The 26,333-nt window shown below is 49.2% G+C and overlaps 1 protein-coding gene across 6 annotated transcripts in view; it reads right to left on the reverse strand.

The window, feature by feature from the left end:
• Positions 1 to 328: 328 nt before the first annotated feature.
• Positions 329 to 26,333, reverse strand: part of LOC309516153 (transcription initiation factor TFIID subunit 1) — a 48,884-nt gene continuing 22,879 nt past the window's right edge. For 2 of the 6 annotated variants that reach the window (XM_082194656.1, XM_082194655.1), the window contains exons 19-40: positions 25,684 to 25,764; positions 25,396 to 25,545; positions 24,418 to 24,537; positions 24,163 to 24,338; positions 22,760 to 23,001; positions 21,086 to 21,299; positions 20,325 to 20,490; positions 19,064 to 19,275; positions 17,176 to 17,284; positions 16,832 to 16,930; positions 16,037 to 16,214; positions 14,029 to 14,096; positions 13,663 to 13,785; positions 12,434 to 12,526; positions 11,330 to 11,414; positions 9,976 to 10,043; positions 9,765 to 9,881; positions 6,353 to 6,478; positions 5,097 to 5,195; positions 4,678 to 4,825; positions 2,308 to 2,485; positions 329 to 733 (exon numbers count right to left, since the gene is read on the reverse strand). In XM_082194656.1, the coding sequence (XP_082050782.1) occupies positions 514 to 733; positions 2,308 to 2,485; positions 4,678 to 4,825; positions 5,097 to 5,195; positions 6,353 to 6,478; positions 9,765 to 9,881; positions 9,976 to 10,043; positions 11,330 to 11,414; positions 12,434 to 12,526; positions 13,663 to 13,785; positions 14,029 to 14,096; positions 16,037 to 16,214; positions 16,832 to 16,930; positions 17,176 to 17,284; positions 19,064 to 19,275; positions 20,325 to 20,490; positions 21,086 to 21,299; positions 22,760 to 23,001; positions 24,163 to 24,338; positions 24,418 to 24,537; positions 25,396 to 25,545; positions 25,684 to 25,764 (3,072 nt within the window). In that variant the 3' untranslated portion in view covers positions 329 to 513. Of the gene's footprint in view, positions 734 to 2,307; positions 2,486 to 4,677; positions 4,826 to 5,096; positions 5,196 to 6,352; positions 6,479 to 9,764; positions 9,882 to 9,975; positions 10,044 to 11,329; positions 11,415 to 12,433; positions 12,527 to 13,662; positions 13,786 to 14,028; positions 14,097 to 16,036; positions 16,215 to 16,831; positions 16,931 to 17,175; positions 17,285 to 19,063; positions 19,276 to 20,324; positions 20,491 to 21,085; positions 21,300 to 22,759; positions 23,002 to 24,162; positions 24,339 to 24,417; positions 24,541 to 25,395; positions 25,546 to 25,683; positions 25,765 to 26,333 lie in introns of all 6 variants that reach the window. The other 4 variants (XM_082194654.1, XM_082194653.1, XM_082194658.1 and 1 more) reach the window with 3 other exon arrangements.

The following is a 26,333-nucleotide window of genomic DNA, read 5'->3' on the forward strand; positions in this document are numbered from 1 at the left end:
CTTTACCTTTACCTTTTTATGCGTGACAAAAGGGTTGTGCAAGTCAGCCATTTTAAACTCCAAAGCTTACAACATTTTTCTTCAAAAATGCCAGGAATGGACAAATTAATACAAACTATCGCCAGTGCTTTTTTCCTAGGGGGGAAAGGGTGTCTGAACTGAACATGAACTCTTCCCCTTTTTCTCTTAGAATGGCAATGGCACCCACCTGAGAGGTGTCAGAACTGAGTTCTGGCTGGGGAAAAACACTTATCGGCAAATATACAGCATTTGCTGGCAAAATGAGACTTTTGTCATGAGTGCTTGTGTGAACAAAGAACAGCCCTCATTCAGTTGCTAGTAATTTTTTTTATTATATATGTACACACACCCCTTTATACACAATAACAAATTATATAAAAAAAGGACCAAAACAGGTGTCTCCAGTTTAGCAGGAGACACATTTGGATGCAAACAAAAAATCTTTACATTTGAGTCCAGGGTGCAAATTTATCAATCCCCCAGGAAAGGGGCTCATTCATCTGAATCCAGGTCACTGTCTCCTGCGATGGAATGGAAGTCTTCACTATCTTCCTCATCCTCCGACAGATGAACCTGACTTAACACACTAGGGCCACGCCTCTGGTCCTCCTCTTCTTCCTCTTCCTCTTCCGAGACCTCATAACCCCCAATGCTGCTGAAGCTAGTATCTCGAGTGTTGGATTTGGGGTCTGGTTCCTCGTAGCTACCGTAACTGCAGATAGAGAAAAACTTCACATGATGCGTTCGTTGTTGACCGTGCATGCCGAGCGCTTTACAGAAGAGAAACCATGTGGTGAAGGGAAACACGAAAGTGTGGCAGATTAGCGTTTACTTGGTGCTTTTCTGCAGGTTTTTAGCGTCAGGAGTGCCGCAGGATCCGGCCAAGGGTCTGTCTAGTGCAGCATCCCGTTTTCAGTGACCTATCAGATGCCCATGAGAGAAGCCCGCAAGTGGGGCTTGAGGACAATAGCATCCTCCCCACCTGTAATTCTGAACAGGTATTCAGAAACAGACTGCCTCTGGCAGGAGAACAGACTTTTCCTGTTTGTTTTTTTTTGTAAAGCATCTAAGCTGGTGGCCATCTCCTCTGCTGCAGGGTTTCCCAAACTTTGGTCTCCAGCTGCTGTTGGACTACAACTCCCATCGTCCCTAGCTAGAAGGGATGATGGGAACTGTAGTCCAAAAACAGCTGGAGACCTGAGTTTGGGAAACACCGCTCTGGTGCAAGCAATACCGCCATAACTAGCACTCGAGACTGCAACATTTGGGTTGCTGTGCTAGATGTGGTTATGCATGTGTTCCAGGCAGAAGCCCAGAGACTGAACTCTGCTCAGCTTTTTAAAAAGCCTTTTAGAAACAGAACAAACTTTTCAAAGGCAGCTGAAACAGCAATGCATAGGTTTAATGCTCCACGCTTCGTAATTTTATGTACATTTAATAACTATTCCAAATACATTTTAAAAGGAAAGGCAAGGCTGTGATCCTGCCCATAACTAGGCCTATGAATCACATCTACAAAAGAAGCCATGAAATGGCACCCCAGAGTTACTACAGTGGTGTCTCGCAAGACGAAAAGAATCCGTTCTGTGATTCTCTTTGTCTAGCGGTTTTTTCGTCTTGCGAAGCAAGCCCATTGACGGATTAGCGCTATTAGCGGCTTTTAGCAGCTTATCTGCTGATCGGATCAGCTGATAAGCGGCTTAGCGGCTTAGAAAAAGGGGGGAGGGGAAAAACCAGCAGGAACTCGCAAGACATTTTCGTCTTGCGAAGCAAGCCCATAGGAGATTCGTTTTGCGAAGCACCTCCAAAACGGAAAACCCTTTCGTCTAGCGGGTTTTCCGTCTTGCGAGGCATTTGTCTTGCAGGGCACCACTGTACTAAAGGATTGTTCCGATAGCATTTGGAGATGTTACTTATCTGCTTCTGGCATCACAGCAATTGAAAAAAAGGAATTGCTCTCGTTGTTTTAGCTGCTGTGCTTTCTGATGGTTTCGGTTGGGGTTTTTGCTGGGCTTTCTCCCACTATGCGATTTCTCTCCCCAACCCATTTTAACTGTGAATTGCATTCAGCATTTTCATGTTTGAGCAACTGGCCCAGAGAACTTGGTTTGGATGGAGGGCACAGAAATGCAATGAGTTAGTCAACAGAGGAGCAGTAAAGAGCAGAGGGGCCCGGGCCTCGTAAGCATTTGCATGAGAGTCGCTTGAACTGGGCCCTGCCACCCTGCATCCGTGAGAGCTAAGCACTTGCTCATTGCCTCCAACAGCACCCTTGTCTATGGTTACCTGGCATTGCTGTCTTCCAGGGCATGCGATGTCTCTCCTCCAGCTCCCTCGTAGGACATCATGCTCTCTTCGTTATCCATGCCCATCCGCGTGTTCTCCTGAAGAACGTGAGGCTGCTTGGGTCTCACGGCACTGGACTCCACGTCGGAATCGCTCCCGCTTTCACTGAGCTGAATAGCTGGGCAGAGAAAGGGTAGCCACATTGCAGTTACCCGAGTCTGATTTCCTGATTTTCTCAGTAGTTTAGCGTTCTGGCTAAGCTGCAGTTCAAAAACACTCTGCAGCTCAACAAGTCAACTAGGGCTGGGCAGTGGTGCATCAATATATCACCCCAAACTGGTTCAAAGTCCACATCGTGGTACTGGTTTCCTAAGATTTGACATGGCAGCGTATCGCAAATCTCAATGTGTGTTCACGCTATGTAAAAGAATGACACTGGGGGGGGGGAGTGTGAAGCTTCCTTCCTCCCGTCTCCCCTTCTGTGTGTGTGTATGCGAGTGTCTGTGTCTTCTTCCTTTTTCTTCCCTGCCACCCAGCTCACTGGCAGAAGAAAATACAGTGGTACCTTGGTTTAATAACAGCTTAGTGTATGAACAACTTGGATTAAGAACACTACAAGTAGGTGTTTTGGTTTGTGAACTTTGCCTTGGAAGCAAAACGTGTTCCGCTTCCTGTTGAGTGTGTTCCATTTGTAAATTGAGTCCCTCGCTGCTATGGGAAAGCACGCCTTGGTTTAAGAACGGACTTCCGGAATGGATTAAGTTTGTAAACCAAGGTACCACTGTCAGTGTTTCCATTTTTACTTTCCGGTGTTTACATTGTTGTCTTCCCCAAAACAGCTTCCCTCCATATTTTAGGGGAAATGTGCAAATTTAAAAAATATCTGTACTATAAAGTAACAGTTGTAACAATACATTAAGTAGAAGCAATAGCAGGGACAGGACCTCATCCGCCTCTACATACTGTATTTTTTGCACCATAACACTCACTTTTTTCCTCCTAGAAAGTAAGGGGAAATGTCTGTGCATGTTATGGAGGAAATGCCTACGGGTGGCATGCCTACGGATTTTCCTCCTCTAAAAACTACGTGCATGTTATGGTTGGGTGCGTGTTATAGAGCGAAAAATACGGTAGTTCCATCCTTATTTCAGATATCATGATATATTGCAATGTTTAGCTGGCGATATATCCTAAGGCTTTCCCAAAATTCAGGCTCCTCGGCAGGGGAAGGAAACAGCTTTATTAAACACCTTTAGCTGCCTGGCAAAAACGTTCCTCTTTAGCCAGGCCTTTGGCAGATTGAAATCCAAAGCCCTTTTAAAATGTGTCAGGGAGGGGAGGGTTATTGGGGTGGGTTTTGTTTTTATTGTATATTTTGCGTTTTTATATTGTGAGTTGCCCCAAGACATGTGGGTATAGGGTGGTATACAAATTTAAGAAGAAGAAGAAGACGACAAAGGCTATATTCCCATGAACGAAAGTGGTGGGGAAGCAGATACAGTGGTACCTCGGTATAAGAACAGCCCTGTTTGCGAACTATTCGGTTTACAAACTCCGCAAAAGCAGGTTTGCAAACTTTACCTCGGTTTAGGAACGGAAGCCAAATGGTGGAAGGGCACTGGCGGCGGGAGGCCTCATTAGGGAAAGTGAGCCTCGGTTTAAGAACAGACTTCCAGATCAGATCAAGTTCGTAAACAGAGATACCACTGTATTGGCAACAGGCAGAGCCAAAGCTGAAAGGTTTTTTTTGGGGGGGGGCGCGTTTCCATCCCTCCACAAGTCATTTCAGTCACCTTTTCTCTGAGCTCTTCCCCAGCCCCCACTGCATAACTGTTGGCCCCCTTTTCTACTTCCCCCCCTAAACCTAGTTGTCATATAGCGAGGACAATTTTCAGGGAGCATTATTGCTCCCCTCCTTTCTGCTCCCCCCAAAAATGAAGCCCCCCACCAGCACAGCAAGGGATGTGGGGGGCACTGTGGGTTAAACCGCAGAGCCTCTTGGGCTTGCTGATCAGAAGGTCGGCGGTTCAAATCCCCGCGATGGGGTGAGCTCCCGTCGCTCGGTCCCTGCCCCTGCCAACCTAGCAGTTCAAAAGCACACCAGTGCAGGTAGATAAATAGGTACCGCTCCGGCGGGAAGGTAAATGGCATTTCCGTGTGCTGCTCTGGTTCGCCAGAAGTGGCTTAGTCATGCTGGCCACACGACCCAGAAGCTGTACGCCGGCTCCCTCGGCCAATAAAGCGAGATGAGCGCCGCAACCCCAGAGTCGGCCACGACTGGACCTAATGGTCAGGGGTCCCTTTACCTTTATAGAGAGAGATGGACCCATCACCTGACTTGGCCCTGCTGTGTAAAGAGGGACAACTTACACATGAAAGGGTTGTCGCCTTCCTCGTCGCTGCCGTCATCGTCCTCTCCATCTGACATGAGCAAGTCCTCGTAAAGAACGCTAGCCTGAGGCTGCTGCGCCGAGCCTTCTTCCTCGTCGGCCAGGTCTCCATCCCCATCTTCCACTTCCTGTCAGGGCAGAACAGCTGGTGGTTAAAAAGAGAGAGAGAGAGAGAGACGGGAGGGCAGCTGCCGGCGCCTGCCGAGTGTGGCATCTCTCTACCCGCGGACGTCCCTCACCGGCAAGGCCGTCTCGTTCTAAAGAACAACAATGGGCCCTGGCTTGCGTCTCCAGCCACTGCTACCAACGTCCCTCAGAAGGGGCCCTGAGCTGCCGCAGCTTCTGCCGCAAGGGCAGAAGTTCAACCCACAAACTAGGGATGGGATCAGAGATACTCACTGGGGCTGGAGTCTTAGGTTTCCCATCCTCATCCTCATCAAACCCTTCAATATCTACGTCAGAGTCTTCCTCGCCCAGCCTACCTCGGCCCTGCCGCATCTGAGTGGGGAACAGAGACAACACGGTTGAGGAAGGGAACAGGCCCTCGGAAGCGGGCCACAGCCGAGGGGAAAGACCCGCCCGGGACTTGCGGCACTTTCCTAAGCTTCTGCTTCTGAAATGCCTTCCTACGCACCTCCAGGACTTGCTCAGGGTAGCAAGCCAAGTCACAAAAGCCTACAAGCGCAAAGGGCCTCTTAAGATGCTGGCGGACAGGATTTCCTTTCCTCCACTGCCCTCTCTCTCCCCAAGAGCAGAGAGCCACCTTCCTGCAATGGCAGAAACCCATTTCGCAGGGCAACCTGGGTTCAAAACCCACAGCTGCAAACTTGGTACCCCGCTTCTGCCATGCCAGCGCATCCTCTGGTAAACGGGTGAAGACAGTTCTGTCACAGCCCTGTACTTTTCTGCAACGTACGCTTTGTGTTTATACAGCCCCTTGCCCTTTCCTTTCCCCTCCTGCTACAAATCACGCCACATTTAGGCCCATCACATAAAGAACCTGCATAAAATGTATTTATCCCCAGTTAAATGGCCCAGAGCATACGTCCCATCCATTATCTCCAATAAATGCCTCTTCCCCTATTTGCCTACAATACAGGCATCGTGCGATCGGAACCTCCACAATATAAATCTTCCTCCAGATTTGTGGCATGCTGAGTTCTCATGCTCCACTAAAACCAGAGGAGGACTGGCTACCTGGTATTGCTGTCACATATTAGTGCTCAGCCCAGAAGGGCTTTTGGCTTTATGAACTGCTTTGACACAGTTTCTGCTTGAAAGGGATAAGGGCTAAACCGTGGCCCTTCTACGCCATGTGAACCATTGGCTTTTATTATATCCACTCTCTGTGTCTATTCATAAAGGAAAGAATACCAAGCCCTTGCCCAAGGCATCTTGGAGCTAATGGTCTTCCTCCTCCACAAGTCCCAGCTATTCTGGTTTTATTGAAAATCTTTACAAGCCTCCTCCCACATCTCTGTCCCCATTTCTTTGACCAGCAATTAACGATGATGCCAAATTATATCCATCTTGATACCGCATGCCCTGTTAGATACTTTCCGTGCAGCTTCTGCCACAGGGAAAGCTATAACCCCTCTCTCCCCTGCCTTCCCCAATAGATATTTTTGCCCTCTTTGCTTCCAGACTTTTCTGACCTGTATTCCCTGCTTCTCAGGGGTGGTTGTGGGAATATCCAAAGCAGACAGAATGCTCTCATCTTGGTAGACCGAGGCATCGTGGGACATGCTGAGAGAAGTGTTGGTGTCATACAGATCTGGAGGCTGGAGTACGTTTAAAAAGAAGAAATCAGAATTTCTTAGCAGTTTAGTAATGGCTCCTGCCCTCCTTTCCTGACTGTGGTTCTCTCTATAGTAAATGACTGGAGATTTCATCCCCTTTCTCACGGGGAAAAAAACCCAGAAGAAATAGGGAAACGGGTAACAGATTCCAATATGCAACTCGCACAGGGGAAGTGTCCAAGGTCAGGCAGGGGATGAAATAGGAGCCTACTGCTATGGAAGCAGGTATTGTGGGATTGTGTGCTATCTGGTTCAGATACAAAAAGCTTCAGTAGAAGGAAAGAGAAAGCAACCCTTGTCAGAAGGAAAAGAGGGCAGAATAGAGAGGACAAAAGGAGGATGGGGAAATCGAGTCAACCTGCAACGCACTGTCTGTTGGTCAACCCAACACCCAATTTGGCCATGCTGCAAGGAAGCAGGAGGATTGCTAGACCATTGCAAATTATAATAATAATATTATAATAATTTATTATTTATACCCCGCCCATCTGGCTGGGTTTCCCCAGCCACTCTGGGCGGCTTTCACAAAGACCAAAAATACACTAAGATGTCACACATTAAAAACTTCCCTGAACAGGGCTGCCGTAAGACGTCTTCTGAATGTCAGGTGGTAGTTTATCTCTGACATCTGATGGGAGGGCATTCCACAGGGCGGGCGCCACTACTGAGAAGGCCCTCTGCCTGGTTCCCTGTAGCTTTGCTTCTCGCAATGAGGGAACTGCCAGAAGGCCCTCGGCGCTGAACCTCAGCATCCGGGCAGAACGATGGGGGTGGAGACACTCCTTCAGGTATACTGGACCGAGGCCGTTTAGGGCTTTAAAGGTCAGCACCAACACTTTGAATTGTGCTTGAAAACGTACTGGGAGCCAATGTAGGTCTTTCAGGACCAGTGTTATATGGTCTCGGCAGCCGCCCCCAGTCACCAGTCTAGCTGCCGCATTCTGGATTAGTTGTAGTTTCCGGGTCACCTTCAAAGGTAGCCCCACGTAGAGCGCATTGCAGGAGTCCAAGCAAATTAGAGCAGGTGCTTCTATTGCGCTTGGCCAAGATACAAAAATGGATCTTGTACAAGGGTGCTTGGGAGTACTGAGCCAGCTCCTGCAAACACAACGTTGAGTTGAATCCAGCCCATGAAATCCAGCCACCTTCAAAGTCCCATCAGGATAACACCAGAAGTTGACTTACAATAATAGGTCAGAATATTTGTCCATCTACACAAGTGTTTCCCAACCGTGGGTGTCCGTCCAGCTGTTTTCGGACTACAATTCCCATCATCCCTGACTACTGGTTTTGCTAGCAAGGGATGGAGGGAACTGTAGTCCAAAAACAACTGGAGACCTCTTTGGGAAACACTGTACAAGACCACTGCGTCCAGCTGGTCTTAGTTGCAGAGTAGGGCGGGGGGATAATAGGCTTTCAACTTCGTGGTGTATCACCAGCCAAACATTGGTGTTGAGAAAAGCTGTGTTGGCCCCAGTCCTTCAGGCGCCGAGTGAAACTGTTGCAGCTCTCACTGCAGGAGCCGAGGCTCTTTTACCTCAGTGCCTTGCAGGTTGGGGACAATGCAGCAGGCCGAAGCCTGCTGCTCAGCTGTGAGGGGAAGCTCCCGCCCGACAGCTGAGCAAGCCAGACCACTCCCCAAGACGGAGGAAGCCATGACAGGCTCAGTCGGCAGAGCTCTTTCACTGGCAAGAGAAAGGGGTGGGCAAGCAACCTCTTTCTTCTTGAAGCCACTTGCTTGCTGCCGCCGCCCCCCCATCCAAGCTGAGGGAGCCCAAATTCTTCTCCTGCTTGCACAGCTGAGGGAGCAGAAACAGTTTAATGGTGCCCGTCCCCCCAGCCGAACTGGTGGCGGCTCCGTAAAACTGCTTGGCTGAGGCAAGGGCAGCTGCGCTCTCCTCAGCCCAAACAGTTTAAAGACACAGAGGGAGAAACAAGCTGTATTGACACCTTGTTTCTCCCTCCCCGCTGGCATGAGGGACCAACAGTGGCAGTTTCACTCAGTGGCATACCGCTGGTGAAACCGCCGTGGCTCCCGAGTCCCTCTGCCTCCAGCACCCCGCTGCAGTTTGTTTCTCCCTCGGCACGCTGAGCACTGAAGGGACTCAGGAATGGCGGCGGTTTCACTAGCGATATACCGCTGAGTGAAACCACCATCGCAGTTAGGCCCTCATACCGGTCCTGGGCAATACAGTGGTACCTCAGTTTAACAGTCCTGTTTAAGAACAATTCGGTTTACGAACTCCGCAAAACTAGAAATAGTGTCCCGGTTTGAGAACTTTACCTCGGTCTAAGAACAGAATCTGAACGGTGGAAGGGCACTGGCGGCGGGAGGCCTTATTAGGGGAAGCGCACCTCGGTTTAAGAAAGATTTTGGTTTAAGAACGGACTTCAGGAACGGTTTAAGTTCGTAAACGGAGGTACCACTGTATATGTGATATATCAATATATCGCCCAGGCCTACTGCCAAGATATTTCCCATCAGCTGCTATCTGAGCCCCACCCCCATTTTTTAAAAAACTGGGGATGCCAGAGATTGAACAATATGAAAGGGATTGAGCAATGTGAAAGGGATAGCAGCTCACTAGCATGCTTTGCGGGACGTGGGTGGCGCTGTGGGTTAAACCACAGAGCCTAGGACTTGCCGATCAGAAGGTCGGCGGTTCGAATCCCCACAACGGGGTGAGCTCCTGTTGCTCGGTCCCTGCCAACCTAGCAGTTCAAAAGTACATCAAAGTGCAAGTAGATAAATAGGTACCGCTCTGGCGGGAAAGTAAACAGCATTTCCGTGCGCTGCTCTGGTTTGCCAGAAGCGGCTTAGTCATGCTGGCCACATGACCAGGAAGCTGTACTCCAGCTCCCTCGGCCGATAAAGTGAGATGAGCGCCGCAACCCCAGAGTCGTCTACGACTGGACCTAATAATGGTCAGGGGTCCCTTTACCTTTAGCATGCTCTGCATGCCACCAATTCCAGATTCAATCTCTGGCATCTCCAGTTTTAAAAAGGAGCTGGTGATAGGAGAATCTCCTCCCTGTCTAAGCTGCTGGAGAGAACTGGTCTAGCTGAAGAACAGTCTCTCTGAAAGGCTCCTTCCCAACCAGACGCCTCCCAGTGCTACTAGGACAAGTCTGTGGCTCAGAAATTTAATACAACAAACCCTTCCCACAAGTGTGTGCAATCTTCTGCTGTAGCCTCACCCCATGCTAGGGCCACAGCATTTGAGAGCAGAAGGGGGTCCTGTGAAAAAGCTTAGGTGGGGTGCCTCACCTGGGGAGTGTAAGGCCCAGGGGTCATCGGGTCAAGGCTTTCCAGATCTGCCTCCTCCAAGGCCGCTTCTTTGGCAGTGCAGATATCCCTCTCCAGCTGGGTCAGGTGCTCATCATACTGAAGGAGCGAACAGAGAGAGAGAGAAGCGTTTGCGGAGGCTGTCGAGAATTCAAAGCGGTCCTTGGCAGGCTCAGCTTGCTGGGCCACTTACCTCTGCCAGTGTCTGGTAGCAGATGTTCACAATCTCCTGAGCTGTTTTTGTGTATTGGCTGTCAGGCCCTGAAATGGGGAAATACAAAGGAACAAACCACATCTCCTTAGTGCTGGCCCGCTGATACCTGAGCCCAGGAGAAAGCCACTAGTTCCCGTGGCCCTCTTCATTTCAAGGAAGCAGAGATACAGGTAAGTACTGCTTTTGCGATACAGTCATGCTTCGGATTGAGCGTTTTTGGGTTGCGCTCTGCGGCGACCCGGAAGTAACAGAACGCATTACTTCCAGGTTTTGCTGCTCGCGCAGAGGCTCAAAATGACGTCACGTGTATGCGCAGACGCGGCGAATCGTGACGTGCAGGTGCGGGTTGCGTTCGCTTCAGGATGTGAACAGGGCCGGATCCTGTTCACATCCAGAGGTACCACTCACTGTCCACACCCAAAGCTTTCGAAAGCTTTGCCGGTGTGCAACTGTGGCAACTGAGAGTGATATCTTTCAAGGACTCTTTTCCTGGGAAGCTGCTTGTCTCAGCCAGCCAGCCAAAATTTACAAGATCTCCTTGAGCTCTGGCCCTGGAGGACTCCTGAATCTGCCCTGCCCCACAGCACACTTAAATAGCCCTTGGGATTTAAGTAAAACCAGTCCCCTCTTTCCAGGGGCAGCTAAGGTTTCTTGGCTTTCTTGCTAATCCTCCAGGGATGGTTTGCCTGTAGTGGATGTGGTCATTTGCACACTCTTGCACACACACAACAGACATGCAGCTGCTGCCAGCAGCTGGCTGGAAGGGGTTAACACACACACACACCCATCCCATACATCAAATTATCAATCAGGGCACTGGGCTGAGTGAAGGGAGTTAGAGCTTTCTACCTCCCCAGCTTTTGCTACTGTCACCAAAATTGGTGGGAGGACAGAAAAATACATTGCTTTGGGGGAAGACAGATTAGAGCCCTGAGGCTTTGGAATAAGTTATCCCTCTGTTCTGTTTGTGCCTACTCACAGGATTGGGCCCCAGGAGCTAAAGAAGTGTAACAAGAGAGGACCCAGAAGGAAGGAGAAGGAGAAGGGGAAGAAGAGGAAGGAGAATAATTTATTATTTGTACCCCACCCATCTGGCTGGGTTTCCCCACTCTGGGTGGCTTCCAACAAAGATTAAAAATACATTAAAATGTCACACATGAAAAACTTCCCTAAGCAACTTTCATCAAGGGACCCAGCCACGTTTTAGGAAAAGACACTTATTCATGTCTTCACGAGCAGATGTGGAGTCAGGCTCAGCTCTCTCCCTGAAAACTCTCCACAAACATGCGTCAACGGGCTACAGATGCGGCACAGAGCCAAAGGGGTCGCTCACCGTTGTATCGGATGCTGTTGGCAAGGATCAGGTTCACGTCATCCAGAAAGACTTCTCGGTTCTGGTATTTGTGTTTGGAAATATTCTAGAATGAACAGAGAGGAGGCAAGGCGGGAGTGTAGAACTTTAAGGAGTCCGTGTGAAGTCTTTTGATTCTGGCCTGCAAAATGTCCTTTACCCCTTCCGGGCCAACTAGGGGCCACTTCTTTCCTCACGCCCCATTGTAGGATCTCAGCATTCTGGGGGTCCTTTCAAATGTGAAGCTGCTACTCCCCATCACACACACACACACACACACACACACACACACCCCGCTCAACAGGACCCAAGCCAAAAGCAGCACATGTCTCTGGGTTATTTATTTCTCCTCATGATTTTTTGGCCCCCAAATCAGCAGCTGGTGGCTGAGGCTAAGGAAACAGAATTACAGTGGTACCTTGGTTCTCAAACGCCTTGGTACTCAAACAACCTGGAACCCAAACACTGCAAACCCAGAAGTAAGTGTTCCGGTTTGCGAAATTTTTTTGGAAGCAGAATGTGCTCCGTTTTGAGTGTTACACTGGGGTCTGTCTGTTTTTGCTATTCATTTTGCGTTTTTGTGGCTCTTTTTTTTTTTGTTTTTGTGGCTGTGTGGAACCCAGTTCAGCTGCTGATTGATTGTGTGACTGCAATACATTGTTCATTTGCTTTCATTTTATGGATCAAGGGTCTCATTAGATAGTAAAATTCATGTTAAATTGCTGTTTATGGGGTTGTTTTAAAAAGTCCGGAACGGATTAATCCATTTTGCATTACTTTCTATGGGAAAGCGCGCCTTGGTTTTGGAACGCTTTGGTTTTGGAACGGACTTCCAGAATGGATTAAGTTGGAGAACCAAGGCACCGCTGTATTTCACCCTCAGCCCATATATTTCCATACTGAGTTTCTATTCTCGGTACTTCAAGATTTAAAATACAGCCAGCCAGCCGGGGCCTTTGCTTCGCTGCTAAGGGTTTGTTTATCTTATTCGACAAAACTTATCTGGTACTCAGTCGTAAGAGAACTTCTAAATGGTTTACAAAAGGCAGTTTTGAGAAGCTGCAAACGTAAAAACACAGTACCCACCTTCCGGATTGTCTCTAGGTCCATCGGGCTGACAATGACTTTGTAATAATCTGGCACGAATTTCTTGTTTACAGGATGGTGGAAAGGCCAAGACTGCAAGCGACAAGAGGGCAAGAGAGATGATGAGCAAGCCGCTCTTGCAGAGTGAACTGCATCCAGCTCAGGAAGCCCGCAATTTACGCGGGATCTGTGTTACAGGAATCACGCCCAAAGCCAAAATCACATACAGTCAGAACACATTGGATGCAATGGTGGGTAGGACTCCCCAAGCCTTTTCCCCTGCATGCCCACCCCTTTTTATTTTACGGTTTTTTTAAATTGCCAAGCGCATACAGCCGAATGCACAGAAGTTAAATGGGCACAAGCTGTGGGCTTCCTGCATCTTCAAGAGACACTGAAAGGCTTTTGCAGAACACCTACGAAACGATCCATTTCCTGCACCTGCCAGCAAATCCCAAATCCTACGCTGGTTTGCTTGCAGTCTGCTACACCCTTTTAGCCAAACCCAAGTAAATACAGGGATCAGAATACCAGACTTTTTGGCCTAGAGAAAAGGCAAGTAAGATAGAAATTTATATATATATAAAAGGAAATATAAAACAGGCTTCCTCAGCCTCGGCCTTCCAGCTGTTTTTGGCCTACAACTCCCATGATCCCTAGCTAGCAGGACCAGTGGTCAGGGATGATGGGAACTGTAGTCTCAAAACATCTGGAAGGCTGAGGTTGAGGAAGCCTGAAATAAAATTTTACACAGCGTGTAGAAATGTGGATAGAAAAAGGGCTTTCTCCCTCTCTCATAGCTCTAGGGCGTTGAGTGAAGATGAATGGTAGAAGAAAAGGCAAAAGGTAAAGGAACCCTGGACGGTTAAGTCCAGTCAAAGGCGACTCTGGGGTTGCGGAGCTCATCTCGCTTTCAGGCCGAGGGAGCTGGCATTTGTCCACAGAGAGCTTTCCGGATCATGTGGCCAGCAGGACTAAACCACCTCTGGTGCAATGGAAACGCCATTGGATGAAAGTACTTCTACAGGAAGAATGTAGTTAAACTGGAACTTGCTCCCCCAGGAGGCCACCAGGCTTTTAAAAAGAATTAGACAAATTCATAGGGGAGAGCACTATTGATGGCCGCTAGCTAGGATGGCTATGCTCTGCCTTCCAGAGCTGGAGGCACCAATGCCAGTTTGATGGAAACCACAGAAGGGGACCACCCCAATATGCCGGGGCAGACCTACATCAGGAACAGCCATCATCTTCTGGGTGACAATGTTGTCCAGAATAAAGGAGAAGGCCACTTGGTCGTCATCATCCAGCAGGGGGTTAATTGCCTTTTCCAAACGAGCCAGTTTATCTTCCTTCTGAAAGGGCACAAAAGTACAGAAATGCGCACAGATTCACAGCAACTCCTTTACAGCCCCCCCCCCCCAAGAAAATCGGCTGTACACTAGAAAGGACCACAGCTCACTGGCAGAGTTCAATCCTTGGCATTTCCAGGTACAATCAGGAATGTCTGCCCCTGGAGAGTGGCTTTCACTATGAGCAGTCCTGCGTTGGTCGCAAAGCCACAAGCAATCTCTCCCTCCCTCCACACCCTGACTTGCCTCTTTTAATTTTTGGTCACAGAGGTCCAGCATCGACTGAGAGATCTGGGTCAAAGAGTGCTTTGGGCCTGCAAACACATGAAATAAAAAATGTAAGGTCTTGTATATATATAATAAATGTTCATAAATGTACCAACCAAGCGCATACATAGATATGTGGACCACATGTCTGGAGCAGCACAGGAAGACCGCCCTGAAACCATTTTGACTCCCCAACTGACCGAATGTTTTCTCTGCAAGGTGGGAGGGGGTGAGGGAATCTTCCCGTTGTCTCAGGAATTGGGTAATCACCATTTCAAAGGAATGGCCAGACTACCAGGAAAGGCAATCAGATAAGGCATTATCAGATAACCTGGCAGACAGGAAAAACAACAACATTCAAATTTCTGTTGTAGACCACCTTTTCTGTGATGTAGGTATAATGTTTGTGGGGGGGTGGTCTTGGGTTACACCTCTTCTGTGATGTATGTATGTTGCATGGTGGTCTTGAGCTCCAGGGCAGGGAATTTAAAATGTCTATATAAGGGCAGGCACACCTTGGTTCCGGGTCCTCCTTCTCCTGCATGTGATGGGAGCACCCTGTTGCAACAGCTTTAATAAAGATCAGGCTTACTAGCTTCTTTGCTTCTCAATATTCTCTGGTTGGCCTCTGTTATTTTCTCCGACCAATGGGGAACCTGCAAAGGACTCTATAAGGGCTCTTGTGTCCCCCATAAGGGAATCAGGGCAGATTTTTGTTTATTACACACACAACAGAAACATTTATTGTGGGGTGCCGCTGTTGCGAGCTGCCTTGAGAGCCTTGCTAGGTTGAAAGGAGAATCAGAAGTTTAAGATTCCATATGGCTAGGTTAGTCGCATCTCCCAGTGGCACAGAGAGCTAACTCAGGGAGCAGACTCTCCCCTTTTGCAACCAGCTGGTATCCCCCAGCTGTTTTGGAACTGCAACTCCCATCAGCCCAAGCCAGTAAGGTCTGGGACTGATGGGAGTTGTAGTCCAAAAGATCTGGGAGGGCATCAGATTGGCAAAGGCTGCCCTTTGGTGGGAGGGAGACTGAGACGCAACAGGCAAAGCAAGCTGCTGGGAGATCACAGCGCCAGAGAAAAGGAGCAGGTATCACAGCTCTTCCTAAGCAGCCCAGAAGGACTAGTTCAGTTCTAACTGAAAATCACCCGAGGCAAGGTAGATGCCGGTCCTGCTGATAAATCAGACAAGGAGAGGAAAGGGAATCAGCCACACCGAGAGAAGAGGAAAACCAGGAAACTGCAGGAAGGAAATAGGCTGGCAAGCTACAAATATGTAAGGCTGTCAGTCAAGGAAACAGCCGGACAACTAATGAAGATAGGACAAGCACTTTAGAGCAGTGTTCCCAACCTTGGGCCTCCAGCTGTTTTTGGACTACAACTCCCATAATCCCTAGCTAGCAAGACCAGTGGTCAGGGATGACGGGAACTGTAGTCCAAAAACAGCTGGAGGCCCAAGGTTGGGGAACACTGCTTTAGAGCATAAAATGGGTTATGACGTAAAGCAGGGGAGCATCAGAAGGAATTTCAGCCTTACAAATGAATACTTAAAAGCCACCTTCGCCTCCTCAGGAAGCGCATCAGGTCACTGCCCCAGTTGCCATGACTAGTATTTTAAGGCTGGGACACTTCATGCAAGGAGCTCAGGAGAAGAAGAAGAAGAGGAGGAGTTTGGATTTGATATCCCGCTTTATCACTACCCGAAGGAGTCTCAAAGCGGCTAACATTCTCCTTTCCCTTCCTCCCCCACAACAAACACTCTGTGAGGTGAGTGGGGCTGAGAGACTTCAGAGAAGTGTGACTGGCCCAAGGTCACCCAGCAGCTGCATGTGGAGGAGCGGAGACGCGAACCCGGTTCACCAGATTACGAGTCTATCGCTCTTAACCACTACACCACACTAGCTCTCCAAGTGTGAAGAGAGGAGAGAAGAGAAGTGTTTATTTCATTTTTTTAAAAAAGAAAATAAAGCTAATTAACCATCACCATTGTATGTGGCACTGTTCTTCACAATCAGCTCCACCTGCTCCCGGAATTCTTCGCGGGATGGGTAAAGGCGTTTGCGGACGTTTTCTCGCAGGGTCTGCAGGTCCATTGGTTTCGTGATGATCTTGTAATAATCTTTGACGACCTTCCCGTTAACAGGCTGGTGGAAGGGATATGTCTGGGAGAAGGAGAGGAAAACCCGAAAGGAAGGTGAGCTTCCCTTTTGCATCTTTGCACATCACTTTCCCTTAAGGGCTGGGTACAGCAACATAAAAGCATTAAAAACCCATTAAAAGCACTGCTCTTCAAGGCAGAGGGCAGAAAACAGCCTGCACGCCCCCAAAAGGCTACCAGAGCCTTTCCAAGCAAGCATCCTCCCTATGAGAAACGTTTTACACCATAGCTGTCAACTTTTCCCTTTTCTTGTGAGGAATCCTATTCGGAATAAGGGAATTTCCCTTAAAAAAGGGAAACGTTGACAGCTTTGTTTTACACATTTCACCTTAATCACCTTGTTTTTCTTCACCTTGTTTTTCTTACGTATTTTGTGTTCTCATTTTCTACTTTTACATTGTGAACCACCTTGCAATCTTTGGACAAAGCGAGTTCGGAAAAGGACACCCTGTAGAAAATCTCTTACAAAACCCTGTACAAAAAATCTCATAATTCAGGTTTTCTGTTGTTCCCATCCAACCAAGGAGCTGGTCCTCCCGATACCTGGGAAGCAAAGAGCCGTCTTGCCTCTGTACAACCAGAAGAGGCCAAAATCAAACCCTGCAGGGAAAAAGGTCTTACATTGGGAAGATCTCGCATCTCATTGATAATGCTTTCCAGGACTGAGGACAGAGTCACCATGGGGTCGGTGCGCCGCCGGTGGATGGATTTGTGAGGCCGCTGAAAGAGACAGAAGCGATGCGTTAAAGACCCTTCCAAGGTTTGCACAAAGATCTTGACAAAGAGCATCGCCAAGCATTCAGCTGATCTCTGCTTTTTAGGGGAGGGATTGCCCTCTAGCTGGGGCCGACTAGCAGCCTACTGGCCCTCTGACCGAGGCTTGAAGCAAGTCCTTGTCCCTGCAACCATCTCCCAGGTAGACCGTGGGCAGAGGGAAGGAGCACGAAAGTCAGGGAAGGGCTCACGTTCAAGTAGTCGCAGTGAACTGTGGTCCCGACGCGCCGTTTCTTCTTCGGTGGAAGCTGCTGTTTCGGGAACTTCAGCACTAAAGACTTCCTGCGAACTTCATCCGCGCTGCAGGGAGAGAGGGGAGAGACGTGAGCTATAGCTTGCACCCCCTTCTTCCTTTGGTGCGTCTAGCCGCCACTCTGGGAGGGACTGAGTCAACCACAAAGAGCACAGCAAGAAGCCCGTTTACTCTTTCAGTGGGTCTAGTCTGGGGTCAAAGGAGCTGTAAGTTGAAGACCTGTATCCCCACCACGGGTCAGCTCACAAAGCAGCCTGCTGTATCCTTAAGGTGCTACCAATTCTACCTTGCGCATCAGTCAGTTGCTGCTCCTGCTGCTCTTAGTAATTGATGTTTACTGACTTGCTATGAGCTGCTGCGTGGTTATTTTTAAAGGATTATGTTATTTTATGGGTGTTTTGGATTCTTTTCACTTAACCTTGCTGGTTAACTGCCTTGCACCCTGTGCAATGGGTGGTATGTGAGCCATCTCTTCAATTATCCAATGGCCTTCTCTTGGGAAAAGCCTTGCCAAACACACCCATGAGGCATCTTCGCTGATGATCTTTGGGCACTGGCATTTCTTTTCTGCAACGCTCCTGACTGGCGGGTCACACCATTTCATGGTTTTACCGTTTACGGATTCCTTGATGAGCAAAACGTTTGAGCTCGATCAGGCATAGACAAACTCGACCCTTCAGGTGTTTTTGGCCTACAACTCCCATGATCCCTAGCTAACAGGACCCGTGGTCAGGGATGATGGGAACTGTAGTCCCAAAACATCTGGAGGGCAGAATTTGCCTGTGCCTGAGCTAGATGATCTAAAAGACCTCTTCCGACTAAGTACTACTTGGAGCAGATCCACTAAAATTAACAAGGCATATTCATTCTTTGGGTCTGCTCTGGATTATGATGAACACAGGACACAACCCTGTTATTCTACTTAGGGCAGTTACCTGCGTGTCCAAAAGGGTGCCAGAAAGGAGCAGGGCAGAAGCAGAACGAGAAATCCCCACTTACTGCAAAGGAACCCCAGGGTAAGTGGCTTCCGCAGGGGAGCCGCAGAAAGAATGATTGGTCAAGGGAGATGTGGACTCAAAAAGGTTAAAAACCACTGGCATAGGAGAAAGTTTTTGCTCCTCTCTGGAAACAGTAGAAATTGTGGTCATTCAATGAAGCTGAATGGTGGAAGATTTGACATTTATTCCTGCAACGCATAGTTAAAGTATGGAACTTGCTCCCACAGGAGACCGTATGACGGTGGTGCTCGGTCAATGGCTACAAACCACAATGGATATGACCAGTAATGATTCTGAATAAAAGGTAAGGTAAAGGGATCCCTGACCATTAGGTCCAGTCGTGGCCGACTCTGGGGCTCATCTCGCTTTATTGGCCGAGGGAGCCAGCGTACAGCTTCCGAGTCATGTGGCCAGCATGACTAAGCCGCTTCTGGCGAACCAGAGCGGCGCACGGAAACGCCATTTACCTTTCCACCAGAGCAGTACCTATTTATCTACTTGCACTTTGATGTGCTTTCGAACTGCTAGGTTGGCAGGAGCAGGGACCGAGCAACGGGAGCTCACCCCGTTGCAGGGATTCGAACCGCCGACCTTCTGATCGGCAAGTCCTCTAAGCTCTGTGGTTTAACCCACAGCGCCACCCGCGTCCCCTATGCTTCTGAATGCTAGTTGCTAAACATCAGAGGAGGAGAGAAGTGCTCTTGCACTTGGGGGCTTCCCACAGACTTTTGGGTCCCCACTGTGAGATTAGGATGCTTGCACTAGATGGGCTATGGCCCTGATCCAGAAGACTCCCCTATCTGTGAGATGATGTCAAACGCCTCTCACCTCTCGATGAGCTGCTTCCCCAAGACGATCTTGGTCCCCTCCACTTTGATCAGCTCCTCGTTATCGTTGGGGATGACGGTCTTCTCCAGCTCCTCCTCCTGCTCCTCTGTCATGGCAACGGGGTTGGAGGGCGGAGCGTTGGTTTGGTAGTAGAGGGGGCAAAATTTGTTGGTCCGCATGTGGCCAATGGCACCGCAAGCGCCACACTTTAACTGCAAGCAAGAGCAAAGGGGGGAGGGCTTAGCTCCAGAAGCAAAAAAAAAAGGGGGGGTTCTCAAGAGGCACAGGCAAGGCTTTCATCAACTGCACCACCAGCAACACAGAAGCAGCTTAAAGCTAAATTGTGTACATACTAAGTTGCATAGCAGCAGAATCCAGATTTAGGGGGAGGAAATCCCAGATAGGTAGCCATGTAGCTAAAAAAGTTAAAGAGTCCTGCGGCACACTTAAAGACTAACAAATTTATTATGCTGTCATCTTTTGTGGATTCAAGATCACCCTGTCAGTGGCATGTAGTTCTTAGCTGGGAGGTAGATAAAGGAGAGACTTTTAAGGTGGGAGCCGAATGGCAAGGTGATGCAAAAAAAACTAGCCTGTGATAAACTAGAGTTGAAACTTATTAAAATTTCTGCTTTCTTACTGCCAACTTTCACCTAATGCTTTTGACAAAGGGGGTTTGTGCCCACAAAATTTTATGCCTTAATAAAATGTTTCAGTTACAGATAGGTAGCCGTGTTGGTCTGCCATAGTCAAAATAAAAAATTCCTTCCAGTAGCACCTTAAAGACCAACTAAGTTAGTTCTTGCATGCACACGAAAGCTCATACCAAGAACTAACTTAGTTGGTCTTTAAGGTGCTACTGGAAGGAATTTTTTATTTTAATAAAATGTGTTAGTCTTTAAGGTGCTACAGGCCTCTAATATTTTTTTTAGTTGCATGGCTACCACTCTGGGATTATTTTTTATTTAAAAAAAAATTGATTCTGCGGCTATGCAATCTAAATTCAGCCAAGTCTCTCAACAATGGCCGAATAAAACTGGGCTACACATTTCCTTCCTTGCAGAATTTATGCTGCTTCTACCAGACTTGGAGGAGGGGACAAGAACAGGATAGCACCACCTGCTAAGGTCCGCAATCTGGTTTCTGAGATGCTTGCTTATTTTTCCTCCACAAACACAACAGCTGGACTATTACTTTAAAATTTAAAGACCACAAGAAAAGGAGCCAGAGGCAGCCAAAGTTTTCAAGAGAGACAGCCTACCTTAAGGTCCGTCCGCTCCTTCATCTTCTTGGGCTTCTTCTCGGGAGGACCCTTCAGCTTCTCCTTCTCTTGGTTTCGTTTGAGCCGTCGCAGCTGCTCCTGGATCCGGCGCCTCTCTTTCCGCATCTCCTCCCGGTGCTGCTCGTCAAAGAGGGCAAACTTCCGGCTGGAAACACAAAGGCGAGGGACTTTGATGTTGCAGGACTCAAACTCCCATCATCCAGACAATTGGCTCTGCTGGCAAGCCCTGATGGGAGCTGTGTATAGCCAGCAGCTTCCAGATGACCACAGGTTTCCCTGGCCTAACGGTAGGGCCGGCCACTAAGCATTAAAGCACACAGATAAACAAAAACTAGGCATATGGCTTTTCAGATGGTGCTGGACTACAGCTCCCATCATCCTTGACCACTAGCTATGCCCGCTAGGGCTGATGGGATTTGGAGTCCAACAACATCTGATGGGGCCACAGGTTCCTCGCCTCTGGAATACAACGTTGGCTGCTGCCCAATTTGATTCACTCTGACTGACTCCTTGTGCTGGTTCCATATTTTCTTATTTGCCATATCCCGCCCATGTGTATTTTAAAATATTTTTTTCCGCGTAGAAAAAGGAACAAAGGCAGGATGCAACTGTTTTGAAGGAACAAATATAAACACACTGCACGTTTTCTGGCCTCTCGCCGCTCTCCTTTGGCAAGGAGATTCCCATCCTACCAACATGTCACTCCCAAGAGGAAAGCAGCGTCTCTGGAATGCCCTTACATGAACTCGTCATCCTTGGTTGTCCGTATCCTGCTGTAGGCATCGATGACTGCGGGCTTGCGGACCGTCTCGCACCTCACGTACTCTTTCCCGTCCTCGTCGCGGAAAGTGCGGTAGATTTTCAAGCGGCGGCCCGTGGCGGAGGAGTTCAGGCTGGTCACAGAAGCCGTGTCGTCATCTTTGTGAGACCCTCCCAGGCTGCCAGGGGTGGAGGCTGCAAGGGAAAACACAGGTTGCATTGCCAAGGGGACAAGCCAAGGCAGTGAGATCTCCATGCGGAAACCGAAATGCCTAGTGTCTCCAATATCCAATGGGAAGGGGCAAAGGCACTGGACGCTTAGGAGAGAGCACATAGGAACTGCCACCCCCCCCCATTAAACCATGCACCTTTTAAGCAATGTGCACCCTAGGAGAGCACCTTCTCCCCAGCGCCAGCCTCCAAACCAGGTCGGGGGACAGCGAGAAGGCGCGCTGAGCCTCCCCGCTGTCCCCCAAGCTTGTGGGCTGCAGGCTGCTGCCCGCAAGCCTTGCGAGCCCACAGGAACTCGGGAACTCCTGCTGGGCTCGCAAGGCTTGTGGACACCTGCGCGAAGCACGGAGGGCGCCCGTGCTTCAGGCTGCAGGCTGCTGCCCGCAAGCCTTGTGAGCCCGCGGGAACTCCCGCCGGGCTGGCAAGGCTTGCGGATAGCTTCCTGAAGCCTGAAGAGCGAGAGGGGTCGGTGCGCACCGACCCCTCTCGCTCTCCAGGCTTCAGCGAAAGCCTGCATTCGCCCCATAGGACGCACACACATTTCCCCTTCATTTCTGGAGGGGGGAAAGTGCGTCCTATAGGGCGCAAAATACGGTACATACACTTCAGGTCGGTCGGTCACGACTGGACCCAATGGTCAGGGGTCCCTTTACCTTTACCTCGGGTTACATACGCTTCAGGTCACAGACTCCGCTAACCCAGAAATAGTACCTCGGGTTAAGAACTTTGCTTGAGGATGAGAACAGAAATCGTGCTCCGGCAGCGCAGCAGCAGCAGGAGGCCCCATTAGCTAAAGTGGTGCTTCAGGTTAAGAACAGTTTCAGGTTAAGTACGGACCTCCAGAACAAATTAAGTACTTAACCTGAGGTAGCGCTATATATAGCTATAGCTATATCTGGACGTTGGTGGCCCTGTGGTCTAAACCACTGAACCTAGGGGTTGCCGATCAGAAGGTTGGTGGTTCGAATCCCCGCAACAGGGTGGACTCCTGTTGCTCGGTCCCAGCTCCTGCCAACCCAGCAGTTCAAAAGCACACTAGTGCAAGTAGATAAATAGGTGCCACTGCGACGGGAAGGTAAACGGCATCTCCGTGTCGGCAGAAGCAGCTTAGTCATGCTGGCCACATGACCTGGAAAAACTGTCTGCGGACAAACGTCGGCTTCCTCAACCAGTAAAACGAGATGAGCACCGCAACCCCAGAGTCGTCCGCGACTGGACTTAACTGTCAGGGGTCCTTTACCTTTACTTTATATCTGGACCACAACTCCCATCATCCCTAAGCATTGGGCCATACTGGCAAAGAATGCTGGGAGTTGGAGTCCAAGAACACCAGGAATGCCACAGCTGCTGCTGCATTAAGACTATAGCTGGATCCCAGAGCTGCCCCCTATCTGGGGACTTTCCTGCCCCTGCCAGGCACTCACAGAGCCCTTTCTTGTCCTTCCTGTCTTTCTTGCCCCTCTCCTTCTCGTTGATGCTGTCCTCCCCCATCAACATCCTCTGCAGTTCCTTCCGCTCCTGCTCCTCCCTCTCCCGCGACAGCTGGGAGCTGGTCTTCTTGTTCTGGAGCATGTTCTCAATGTTCTTCCCCATCTCCTCGAAGTCGCTGTCCTCCGCAGAGCTGCTGTCGGTGTCCGTGGATAAGATCTCTGTAGACTCTAGGACCCTGAAGAAGAAAACCACCACCGGGGTCAACCTTTTTGGGTTTGTAGCATGTAAGGCACTGGGCCGCAAACAGGGGGGCGGAAGCACAAACATCGCAGCGGCTTTCAAGGAGTCACAACCACAGAGCCCTGGCTACTCTCCTACACACACTAGGACACCGAAAGCGGCCTAAAGCATAGCCAGAACAGACACTTTGGCACCCTATTTGCAAAATTTAACAATTCCAAAATACAGGCGCGTCTTCACTTTTGCAAGAATGAATATACTGCCTTCGGCTGTACTTGAGGGTCGATTTCAAAAACTTCCACTGGAAAAACAGTTATGTCCATGTGGACACTGATTGAGTCAGTGGCTCACCTGCTTCTGGTCGGCACTCTTCGTAAAGATTTGAGGAGTGAGGTTATCACCCCTCTATTATTGTCCATGCTGGGTCATTCAACCATTGCTACTGCGTCCTTTCTTTTAAAAGACCAAGACCCTGCTCAGCGGGACCCCAGTCCTGCCACTCACCACCTGGCCTAGGGCGGGGCCTGAGTGCTCCATAAACGACTGCTGCCGCTGCTGCTGGACAGGGAGGGCTCCGTTTATTTATTTTTTTTGTTTTAAATTGCTGTTATTTTTTACCTACATCATTTTAAACTGTGATACTTTTGGTTTTTTGGTTTTAAATTGCTGTTATTTTTTACCTATGTCATTATTAATGCTGTATTCTTAGTTTTAGATTTTTATTTATGGGGAAATTTTTTTATGTGGTTTATTTATTATGACTTTTGTAATTAAGTAAATCTTGTCATGCTGTAAGCCGCCTTGAGCATTGTTTTTAACTGTGGAGAGGCGGCATACAAATAAAATAATGATGATGATGATGATCAGGCGTCAGCAAAAATTGCAAGGCTTTTAGCAGCGGCAATTAGAATAAGATCTATTATTGGATTATTGATGTAAACCTCTAAATGTATTTTGCATAGTTAAGCTTTTACCTCTATCTTCAGTACATTTTATTTTATTGCTATGACTAGTGGCTGGTGCAAATAAAGATTCTTCTAATCCATAGCCAGGACACTGGTCCATCTATCTCAGAACTAACAGCACTGACTGGCAGAAGGATGGGCGGGGGAAGCATGGAAGAAAAGATCACGTGGTACATGCCAAAGAAACTCACTTGTTCTGCAGGTCAAAGATGCGCTGGCACTCCTCCTTGTACCTCTCCTGGTGCTCCGCCACGGAGAAGCGGGACCCGCGGGCAAATTTGCTCATGGGGGTTTCACCCGAGCGAGCCTGCTCCGTGGACATGGTGCGCACGACGTCAATCACCTCCCAGCGGGAGAGCTTCTTGATCTGCAAGGAGAGATTGGCTGAGTGCAAGAGGACGCCGAGCGGAGACTCCGGGCACAAACCTGAGACAGCGCCTACGCACCTCCTCCTCGGGAACGCCAAACTTGCGCAGAAGCTGCTTGGCGTTTTTGAGCGACAGGCGCCGCAGGTCCGCGTCCGTCCCGGTCACCGTCTTCTTCACCGGCTGGGGCTCCTTGTCGTCCTGCTTGAAGGAGAAGGAGAGCAGGATTCTTCCTGTCAGAGTCCCATCCAGTTACCCTCCCACTTCCCAGGCCTGGGCAAAGAGCTTAGGGAAGGAAACATGCTTCAGGCCTAATAATAATAATAATAATAATAAATTTTATTTATACCCCACCCTCCCCAGCCAAGACTGGGCTCAGGGCGGCTAACAACCCATATAAAAACGAATTGATTGAAATACAACTTAAAAACAAGATTAAAATACAACATTAAAACATTAAAATTAAAATGCAGCCTCATTTCAATGGAAACTCAGCCACCTTCAATGGAAACTAGCCACCTCCTTAACCTTAAAGGTAAAGGGACCCCTGACCATTAATCCAGTCGTGGCCGACTCTGGGGTTGCGGCGCTCATCTCGCTTTATTGGCCGAGGGAGCCGGCGTACAGCTTCCGGGTCATGTGGCCAGCATGACTAAGCCGCTTCTGGCGAACCAGAGCAGCGCACGGAAACGCCATTTACCTTCCCGCTGGAGCGGTACCTATTTATCTATTTGCACTTTGACATGCTTTCGAACTGCTAGGTTGGCAGGAGCAGGGACCGAGCAATGGGAGCTCACCCCGCCGTGGGGATTCGAACCGCTGACCTTCTGATCAGCAAGTCCTAGGCTCTGTGGTTTAACCCATAGCGCCACCCGCGTCCCTCATAACCTTATCTAACCCCTAACTACCTCAGGGGGCAGAATAGGAAAGCTCATCTTCTTCTCCCTTTCTCGCCGGCAAGTAAGAGGAGGAAGCAACAGAAAGAGGAGACTCCTAAGCGCCTGCCTCACAACCATGGGCCCTTGCTCCACACTTTTCTAACCTGGCCCTTCCACTTACTTTCTGCTGCGTTGGCTTGTTTGGGATCTTCACATAGGAGAAGCCTTCTCCGCATCCCGTAGGGTCTGCCACTCCCGTCACTTCCAAGAGACACTTCCCCTTCATGGCTGCAATGAAGGCCCGTGTGGTGTTCCAGGGAGCTGTGCGGACCTGAGAGGAAGAGGGGGGGAAGCCATTGTCACTCCAGGCCTGGGCAGCCGAGGCCGTGAGAAGATATTATCTCCACCTGAGAACATTTACGACTTCCCCAGTGGCCTAGCACCCGCAGGCCCCTATTGCACCCCGTACCTCATCATCTATCTTCATCTGGAAGTCCTCCTCATTTTCCTCTTCTGGGGCAAAGAAGGATTTCTCTCCATAACCTGCGTCCTGAGGAAAGAGAGGGTTAGGAAGCAATTTTCTGAGTCACGTGGGACATACCAGATGAATGTCAGGAGTTGGAGTCAAGTGTAGGTCAGCAATTTAAAAAAAACAAACCACTCTGTCTGTGCAGTTAACTCTTTAAAGAAACCAAAACAGCGCAGGCCTTGTGGTCCCACTAAGACTGGATCTAGGCACATCAAAGAAGCTATTCGTTTAAATGCATTGTAGCCTCATACAGGGAAATCTGGGAGGGAAAGACGGGACTCCACCACACCATCTGGTGTCACAGTGTTATATCGCATATACAATGCATATCAAACACTTTTTCTTTGCCAGTCTAGCTGAATCCCAGGTCTTAATCCAATGAGGCAGTTGCAAGGACTTAAAAGTCCCTGCCTCCCCACCACTCTATAAGGCTCCACCTCTCCAGCGTCTTTCCCAAACTGCCTCTGCGTACAACCAATTTCTGCTCTGTTCTTTTCATTTCTCTGCATGTTTTGGAGACTGGGGGAAGAGGAGCTGGCTGCAGCAGGAGGGGGAGACTCCCTGGCTTCTTCAGCAACTTGCCTCTACAA

The sequence above is a fragment of the Podarcis vaucheri genome (genome assembly GCF_965113315.1).
Source record: "Podarcis vaucheri genome assembly, chromosome: 13".
NCBI classification, from domain to species: domain Eukaryota; kingdom Metazoa; phylum Chordata; class Lepidosauria; order Squamata; family Lacertidae; genus Podarcis; species Podarcis vaucheri.